The sequence below is a fragment of the Amphiura filiformis genome, chromosome 16, assembly GCF_039555335.1.
Source record: "Amphiura filiformis chromosome 16, Afil_fr2py, whole genome shotgun sequence".
In the NCBI taxonomy this organism is placed as follows: Eukaryota; Metazoa; Echinodermata; class Ophiuroidea; order Amphilepidida; family Amphiuridae; genus Amphiura; species Amphiura filiformis.
The window spans coordinates 22,467,741-22,477,515 of NC_092643.1; the positions used below are offsets into that span (position 1 = coordinate 22,467,741).

General features: G+C 36.8%; 1 protein-coding gene across 1 annotated transcript; it reads right to left on the reverse strand.

Moving 5' to 3' along the window:
- Positions 1-2,224: 2,224 nt before the first annotated feature.
- LOC140135733 (6-phosphogluconolactonase-like) lies at positions 2,225-7,580 on the reverse strand. Its single transcript, XM_072157333.1, has 4 exons — positions 7,213-7,580; positions 4,641-4,856; positions 3,564-3,704; positions 2,225-2,419 (listed from the first exon to the last, which is right to left on the reverse strand). The coding sequence occupies exons 1-4, from the start codon at positions 7,471-7,473 to the stop codon at positions 2,300-2,302; spliced, it is 738 nt and encodes a 245-aa protein (XP_072013434.1). The 5' UTR covers positions 7,474-7,580; the 3' UTR covers positions 2,225-2,299.
- Between the last annotated feature and the right edge of the window lie 2,195 nt (positions 7,581-9,775).

Consider the following 9,775-nt stretch of genomic DNA (forward strand, 5'->3'; position numbering starts at 1 on the left):
AAGCAACAAAAAAAACCAGGCAACTTGCTTGGCTTGCTTAAGCCCCATTGAACACATTAGGGCATTTGAATAGTTTAGGCTATGTCTTAAAATAAATTTTCATGATCATGATAATCAACTTGTAAAATAAAAAAACAAAGTACACAATAATGAAGAGAAGACTATTGATAACTATTTTTCACACAAAATGTTTTTCACTATAAAATAAAACTATTTTATTCCTTGGTCCATTTGACCAAGTTGTTCGTTCTTGTCCAACAGAAAACCCATTGAAAACCTCATTCCGTAATATGCAGACTTATAGATGGTTATATTGAATCTATGTAGTCTACAGACAGTGTAAGAGAGGCTGAAACTTGATATAGCCCTATGTGTAACACTCTGAAAACTATGCCACTATGTCAACTATAATTGAATACATAGGAGGAAGAAGGGCCCAACTCATATTCCCAATATTTGTGGAAGAAAGGCCCAACTCCATGGATTTGAACCCTTCTTTCACACAAAAGGAAGAACTGTCTGCAAGCAAATAAAATGTCCGGGTCCAACTCATTTTTGTAAAATGGTGGAGTTGGGCCCTTCTTCCACTTACATGTAGGTAATCAATTATGCATGATGTCAAAAGTGCCCTGAAAAAATGTTTTGGCTGTGCTGTTACTGTTGTATCTCATTATATGTTAAAATATCTCCCATCTTCAAGACTCGGCAACCAAATTTACAATCAATGTAATAAGTATTTATAGTTTTAAAATGATTTGGTTTGCTTTACAAGTACTTATTATTTCATTTACTGTTGATATAAGTACCCCAATTTTGTGTACAAAATCAGTACTTTAAGATGTTATTATTCAATCATGTGATGCTCATTGACAATTGTATTGAAGATATTGTTATGAATTCAGTAGAGAGACGAATAACAGTTTACTATAAATAAGGTCTGGCAAAAAACGCCACAGTCCCTGGATGTAGAGCTAATTGCTAGGATCATTTGATTAAAACAAATTTGGAAAAAATCACCAACAATTTGATTGTTTCAAGTTTCCTCAAGTTTGTTTCAAAAATGGGCAAAGTTATAATTTGTATTCACTTCATAATCTATAACAAAAAGGCATACAAAACTAGTCCTTAATACTGGTAGATTATGAAGTGAACATAAATTATAACCTACAAATATTTTGGTGATTTTTTTCCCCATTTTGTTAATCAACCACAAATGATCCGGCTCTACATGCATGTACTTTCAGGTAATCTCCAAATGCATGAAAATTTGAACTTTAAAAAAAAACCAATTCTTTTTCCAAATGTCCAAAAGCGCATATAGATGTGAAAAGCGCAACTGCATTTTTCCCAGGCCTTAACTGTAATTCATCCATGTCTAACACATGAAGTGCATCAGGAGATCCCCTGTGCAATCAAGCGTGTATTGTTTTGTCCTGTTACCAGTCAGTGAAATTTAGGGCCGGTTTCTCAAAGCATGGCTAGTAATCAGGCATCCAAAGCCATCAGGCTTAAACCCAATTAGTTCTTTATACCAGTGCTTACAATTTCACATCATCGTCTAGAATGATAAGTCATTAAAATGGATCCACAGCTAGCCTTCCGGCTTAGGAAGCCTGACCACTAGCCAAGCTTTGAGAATTGGACCTTAAAATTTATACTTGGGATTCTAATCTGCCATATGCTGTGATCAAAATGATATCTTCCGCAACATTGTTTGTAATAAAATTGGTTATACACACAAATGAATTAACTAGTATTTGAGATGTTTGTGTCACTGTGTTTAACCATTTACTTTAACACACGTGGGAGTCCTTTAAAATCCACACTACCCGGTGGAAGATTTTGGAAATATCTTCACAGGGGAGTATGTTTTTCAAATGTAGTTGGTCAGAGTTAATCATTTTGAAACTGATACTCCCTCTGTATTAAAGGTTTACCTATATCTTCCACAAATGGAGTGAGTATTTCAAATGAAAGCAACCCAATTGTCAATTCTATTCAAAACTTATAATTATATTCCCTCTGTGGTAGACTTTAGTTAAATCTTCCACAGGGGCAGTGGCGGCACCACCACAAGGGGCATGGGGAAATTCCCCAGTCAGAACTCTTGCCCCCCTGAAAAACGAAAATTACAAAAATACCACTTTTTGCGGTAATTTTGTGCAAAATTTGTTGATTCCCCCCCCCCCCCCCCCCGAAATTCACTTTGCCCCCTCCCCTCGAAATAAAAAACCTGGCGCCGCCACTGCACAGGGGTAGTGTGGATTTTAAATAGAATAGCCCATTAATCCAAAACATTTTAGTACTTTGCTTGAAGTTTCCCTGCAGCTGGCTGGTCTATGAACCAATGTAACTCTCCATTATGTAACTTGACTCTTGCAGCCGGTAATGATGGCTCTTCTTTACCTTCCAACACACGCTGTAATAAGCAAATAATTAGAAGATGTTAGTTTTATATGCAAGGTAGTACTCAAGGAGTTTTAGTTATTAGGTTTGGGGTGATACGGACTCCAAGACTAGATGTAATCCGTATCACTCCCTAAACCAAACCTAATAACGATTTTATCATACCGTACAAATAATCTCTCATAACACAAAAAAAAAATGTTCACGGCTGGAACATGCCCGTATACACGATAATCCTTGCTATAAAGTAGGCAGAATTCTCTAATAAAATGTGAGAGGTCAACCAGCACAGTCATCTTCCGGAACTGAAGTCTGCTGAGACCCCTTTTCGCTGAAATTTCGTTCAGAAAAGCTATCACATTGTTTGCTCTCTGTATTATTTGGAGTGGCAAATCTTAGTGAAATCTGTGTTTCAATGCGGGCACACCGTCTTCGTAACCTGTTATTGAACTGCCATGATTATTATGAAACAATCGTAGCTGTTCGCTGTGTAAGTTGTTATGCAGAGCCGCGTATGTCCTTACTAACAGCTAAATTTAATACAAATTGTCTTTTTTAATTTTTTACAACTTTCCCCCAAAATTTTGGGGAAATTTCAAAAATTTTGGCAACAAAAAAAAATATGAAAAAATTTTGAAGAAAAAAATGACCCAGCCAAATATATCAAAATTGGCCTAAAAGGGGTCATTGATACCAAAAGGTCAAAACTGCTACCCATGTTTATGGGGCGTCCCCGTATGGTCGATTTTACTGAGTAACCCCCGGCTATAATTTGGAGGTCAAATTTTGAGTTATGATTGCTAAGGGGGCTGGCATTTTCTTCAGAAAGGGAGTCCTAAATTTACAAAAAGTAAGCGCCAATAAAATTGTGACCCCCTATTTCGGCAAAAAAATTATGACCCCCACCACCGATAGATACATCTTACCCCTTAAACAGGCTAAAATTGTATTGAAATCAGTCTTTTTGAATAACATAAATACACTATCTGTGGTCATCTTGTGACTCCCTACATTTTGGTCATAAAAAAATTTATGACCTCCCTATTTTCCTTTTCAGAAATCTATGACCCCCTCCCCTCTGAAGAAAATGCCAGCCCCCTAAGTGGAGGTTAGAGTTGAGACCATGTTGGCTCATAATGACCTTAAAAACCTCTTACCTGCAGCATATCAGCCTTGCCTGCTCCAGCTGACACAAACATGGCAGACCTTGCAGCGTTGATTACTGGGTAGGTCAAAGTTACACGACATGGAGGTGGTTTGGGTGAATCACTTATAGGTGCTACCAATACTGATGTCTCCTGGAAAGAATAGAGATCAGGGTTCATACACTTAATTCCACATGACTTATATTTTACGCATATTGGATGTACAATGTTTGTTTGTTTGTTTGTTTAAGACACGCTTGGGTCTTGATGGGACCAGGCTCAAACAAAATGCTCAAGCCAGGCTAAAAAGCCTATATAAGCACATGTACTGGCCTGTATGGAAAGAGAAGTGAGAAACAGATTTGAAGACAAAGAACAAGAAAAAGAAGGCCACTCCCTACAATCAAGTTAACATTTTTACTGTCAGCCTGTACAAGCACACACACTGATAATATAGCATGACCATGATGACATTGAAAGCAGCAGGGCAAAGTGGACTACTTTATAGGTAGCAATCAGACTCATTGTAATCATTTAAATGAAGCCTGTACTTTGAAGGGAAGACGCTAGGCTATTCTGTCAAGCATGACTTCAGATTCTTGCTTTATTATGCAATATCAAGACACCATTTTGGCTAAAAGTACCCAGTGGCGACTGTGGCGTGCACAGCACATTGAAAGTGGGGGGGGGGGGGCAGGTTGTTCAGTTCCCCCCAATGGAGTCTTGATTAGGAGCACATTTTGACGTGGGGCCCCCTTTGTGCATGCCACTGAAAGTACTATACATGTTTTGTAAGACCAGGTAACCGGTTTATGCTCACTTTGAGAAAACCTTGGAAGTAAGTTGACTTGGGATCAACTTCATGATCATTTGCAAATATGAGCAGTAGCAGTAACACCATCAGTGATGAAGAAGTGACACTTGGATGAGCCATGAAAATGTGTAATTTCAAAATGCGCAAAAGTGTGTAATTTTCAAATTCTTAAAAATTTGTATTTTGAAAGTGAAAATTCCTTGCTTGTGTGAAAAAGTCAATACCACAACCTATGAGCCAGTTACTCCAGTTGTAGTTCATTTACATACATGTACCTGCAGTAATTTATGTCCTGGAAATAGTGAACAAGTATGTCCATCTGGCCCCATTCCTAGTACCAAAAGGTCAAAGGTTGGCTTGTCTCTTCCATCTCCTGTAGGCACCTTGCTGACTTTGTCTGCATAATCCTTGGCTGCATCTTCCACTGAAAGCTCTGGTTTGATGGCATAAATCTGCTCCAATGGAAGGCTGGTCTTACCAATTAAACCCTCCTGTAAAGATGACAATAAACAACAAGAAATTATTCAGATTCATATCGATTTATTCACTTTTAAGGTCCTTGATCCGATTTACAGTCTCATCCCCCATAGTAAGCCCATATTTTTCTAGTGAAATTTAACGCCCAAGATATTTTTTGTTTTTAAAAATGGTGTCAATGAATACGTATATTGATTTGAGGTAGCACACCTGAAGTGTACTAGCTACGGGGCATTGTTTATTCATGTACATGTTTTTGCTTCTCATATCATATTTACTGCCCATAGCGGATATGTACACATATCCAAGATGATTTCCCATACATTGGTCTCAATGTTATGTGAAAGCAAACTTCCTGTCATAATCTTAATAAATTAACCTAAAAATAGGAACAAAACAAATTCCATTTGAAATATCTTTAATCTTACCGGGTACCCGGTACTTGAAATTGTGTGATTAATGCAGAGACTGAACAAGGGCGAATTGCAAAATTTGTTTTTATACAGAAAACAAAACAAAAAAAGAATCAAAACATGTAAATAAATATTAAAACACAGGGAACAACCCAAAAGTTCGATGAAGCCCTATAAACGAAAAAAGTCCTTTCGTTAGGGAGGGAAGAAGTAAAAAAGTCTGATTACTTTTGTAAAAAAGTAGTTAAAACATCGGTCAAAGTTGATCTATTGTTAAGGGATCTAAAATGAGCGTTTATTGCGTTTCGACAGTATTTTTTGTGGGACATGAGAGCACCTCAGACCTATCGAATTGCATTCTGAATACTGAAGCATGTCTTTCTGATATCAAATAATTTTCATTTTTTGAAAATCACAATATAATACAAATTTATAATTTATAAATTATACAAATTTGATATTTTTCAAATTTTTGATATATAACAGTCCTCGGTAAATTATATAAATCTAATGATATATTCTTAAAGTGTATGTAGCAGGGAGGAAAAGCCGACGGTCAATTGAAAATTTTGACCTTTCATATTGAAGATATGGATTTTTTCCCAAAAAGACCTAATTTTTTTGGTGTTTGATCGTCGGCTTTTCATCCCACCTACATACACTTTAAGTATAAATCATCAGATTTATAAAGTTTACTTCAAGTACTGTTAAATATCAAAAATATCAATTTTTAATGATTTGCCATAAAATGTGTATTACACTGCGAATTTCAAAAAATCAAAATTATTTGATATCAGAATGACTTTCTTCGTATTCAGAATGCAATTCGATATGTCTGATGTGCTCTAATGTCCCAAAATAAATACTGTCCAAACGTTCATACCCCAGCCCTTAAGGATTTAATATATCATTTTCAAATTTTAATATTTTCAGAAGTACGATATTGTCAATTTACAGTGGTTGCTTCAAAATTATTTCAAATCAATCCCGGAAATCAATATAGAGTTACGTAATCGCAACCTGCACCTTCTAAGTTCATTTTTAAAGCAGCTGTACCACACTTTGATTCTTTTTTATTTGAAAATCCAGGAAAAGTCCTATTTTTTTTTTCGAGCCAAAAAAAGAACATGTATGAAGAACAGGGTCAGAATTTTGGTGTGAATCAGAGAATCGATTCTCGCAAAGATTCTCGTAAACAGATTTGCGTGAATCAAAGTTGATTCCCGCAAACGTTTGTAGTTTGCCAGAAGTAAATTTATTCTTCAAGAATAAAGATTGATTCTCGCACTGTGAAACGAAATTCTGACCCGGGAAGAAAAATAATTTAAATAAAATACAATATTTGTTTCTTCTGTAAATGTGATCAATAGCTGGCATTGTCACACCCCTCCACAACCCATGCACCATAGCGATGGCCCCTGTATCCTATGAATACCGGTTGGAATTTTCAATATTTGACACTTGCATTAGGCCGTGTAAAATTAATATTTTGGTTCTCGTCCCCTCCCTCCTCAATTTCTGGGATTTGTCAGATTTTTTTTTTTTTTTAGATTTTTCAATTTTTTAGACTTTGGAATGATTTATGAAATCTTCATACATATAAATAAGTTTATTAGAGAACAAGCATCACTTTGTGGTACTCTAGGGGGTTTATCCCTCAGAATCTCACATTTGAAAAAAAAAAAAAAAAAGGGCCTCATCGCTTCCTCGAGCACTGTTGGAGAAGACCGAAAACTACTGACAATGCTAATTTTACATTGGAAAAAAAACCAAAAAAAAAACCACCTCCCTCCCTCATCAATTCATGAAAATCCTCTGGACGAGAACCAAAACATTAATTTTATATGGCCTTAGAGAGGGGGGAGGGGGTTAATTAGCCTTCTCATGTCTAACGACAGGACTTTCGTTTATAGGGCTTTAGTCGAACTTTTGGGTTGTTCCCTTAATGATAACCTACCTTATATATCGTGTAGGTACTCTCGGGATTATCAAAGGGCACTAATCTTTCATCACAAAAATACACATGCCATTTGTCCCATTGTACACCCTGAATTGCAGGTAAACCTTGGCACAGCAGTTTTGCAGCACTTCCTCCTGACACACCGATGTAAAATGCCCCTCGTTCTGCAATAGCAGATTTGCTTCTATCTGCTACGAAATCACATATTGTGCTTGGAATTTTATCCGTAGCAACAATATGTACCTTTGTAGAACTCATGGTTGGTGTTTGGAAGCTTTTTGCAAAGAAAATCTGCTGAAACGTAGATGATTCGGTACCAGTTGTGGTGAAAACAAGGAAATTCACCTGGTCTTGCTACCGAGAGCTCGTAGTCCAATTAAGTGATGCCAACGCCGCGCCTTAGGCGTACAATTGGGCTACTTGGCGATCACTTGCCGCCTCTTAAACAAAATGCCGCTATTTCGTACAAATGGGCTATAGGTTATAGCGGTAGCCCCCTCCCCCCTCCCCCACCCCAGGGCCGTTCCGACCATTTAGGCCAGGTAAAGCGGTCGCCTAGGGCTGCAAACGCAGAGGGGTGCAAAAAAAAAAAAACCCGGAACTTATGGAGAAAGAAAAGGGGAGAAAAAATATTAAAGGGCTGATGAAAATAAAAAATAAAAAGGGGGCTTCGCGCGCATTTGTACCACATACTTATTATATCGCCAAAAGGTGCTGAATTCAAGTGTTTTCAATGTCAAAAAGAAACTACGCCACTGAGGAGGAAAAGGGTCGTGGTCAGCATGGAAAGACTAAAATGAGTTTTCAAGGGGGTAACCCCTTACCCCTTTTTTGGTATATGCTTTGGTGGCCGGCCGGGGAGAGGCTTTGCCTAGGGCGGCAACATCCCTAGGAACGGCCCTACCCTCCCCCCGGGGGCACTAGTAGGCCCCTACTCCCATAATATTGGTATGTATCATGAGCACCCTTTTTGGTGCCAAACTCTGCATCACCCGATTTGAAATGAATTTTTGTGAGCTTCGCGCATAAAACTTATTTAAAATTGGTCAGTTTTGGCAACTCTTTGCTTTAAATTTGTGCAAAATTGTGCACATTTTGCCAAGAAAATTGTTTTTCACTAAATGCCCCCCCCCCCCCCAGTGGCGTAGACAGCACTTTATCAAACAAGGCAACTTGAATAAAAGGGACGGCCCAAAACGACATGGGGATGCGGTACGCACCAAGCATCATGCTGAAAAATTGCTAAGTAGTAGGCCTATTAAATAATAGGCATGATTTAATTGGAATCCTATACAATACTATAGTATATAGAGGTCATTTAAACGGAGCCACTAGTGACGAAAAAGGTCCAAAATCAGTCCAAAATGGTCTCAAAAATCTTTAAGCCTATAACTGGTAATAAAGTCAAATATTATTATTTTTGCAATTTGAAGAAACATATTTTTCCAGTTAGAACTAGCATAAGGATTTGACTTTGTTTCATTTTACAAAACAGGATAATATTTTTTAATCCTACAAAAAAGTAGTGTATTTTTCTGGTGGAATTGAGACTATGATATAGGCATAGGCCTATATATAAAAGCATACCGGTATATCGAGGGTTGACAAACAGAAGGCCTTAACTCAAAAAGTGCCTTTTTAAGAAAAGTGAGTAAAATAATATTTTTGCATTGAGATGTGACCAAGTATTATTGTGCTATAGATGCAATAGGAAGTTAAAAAATCTATGGTATTACAGATTATTTTGGTACCAAAATCTCAAAATGGCCAAAAGTGAGTTAAGGCCTTCTGTTTGTCAACCCTCGATATACATGTAGTGCAATGGCATCAAGTTTTGTTTTTCTGCAATAACGATATACTTTCTGCGTTATTAATTTGGCATATTAAATTTGACTCCATATCGTTCTAAAACTTAAATTCCCGGCTTATTACGCATTTTTGAATAGAAACTAGTCAAATTTGAGAAAGGGAAACTGTATAAATGTTGTAGGGAAAGGGAAGTTGGATGGGAATATTATAACAGATTTCTTTTCATGAACAGATATCTCTTCAAAATGAACTTGGACATTCTCATCAAAATGACAAGAAACTCATCAAATTTGATAAGATTGTTTTGTCGTTTTGAAAAATGAAAATTGTCGAAAATGAATAAAACAAATGACCAAAAAATTAAATCAGTTTGAATTGTCTTGTCAGTTAACAGAATCGTCTCAAAATTAAATGGGTAGCCCTAATCTTGTCAAATAATGACTATGAGTTGGAGATCTTGGCAATTTGAATAGTTACTTAAAACGGAAACTATTCATTTTGATAAGATTGTCGGTTCAAAGTGATAATATAGGCCTACCTAATCAAAATGAACAGTAATCTCATCAAAACGAATAGGCCTAGTTACCCGGGCCTAGTTACCGGATCAAAAATTAAATGAGTAGGGATTCTATTAAAAAAAATGAATAGTACGAAAATGGAGTGTAGGCCTATTCATCTATCAAATTTTGAAGAAAAAAAAGTACTACCACTGAAACTTCCAACGGTAAACCTTCTCATCGCTTCTCTAGAA

What these genes read in the sequence shown, in the direction of transcription:
- LOC140135733 (XM_072157333.1), bottom strand. Translation starts at nt 7,473, where the DNA reads ATGAGTTCTACAAAGGTACATATTGTTGCTACGGATAAAATTCCAAGC. An exon ending in GTACCTACACGATATATAAG is followed by an intron (nt 4,857 to 7,212) that starts GTAGGTTATCAT and finishes TCATCTTTACAG; the next exon opens with GAGGGTTTAATTGGTAAGAC. An exon ending in CAGGACATAAATTACTGCAG is followed by an intron (nt 3,705 to 4,640) that starts GTACATGTATGT and finishes TATTCTTTCCAG; the next exon opens with GAGACATCAGTATTGGTAGC.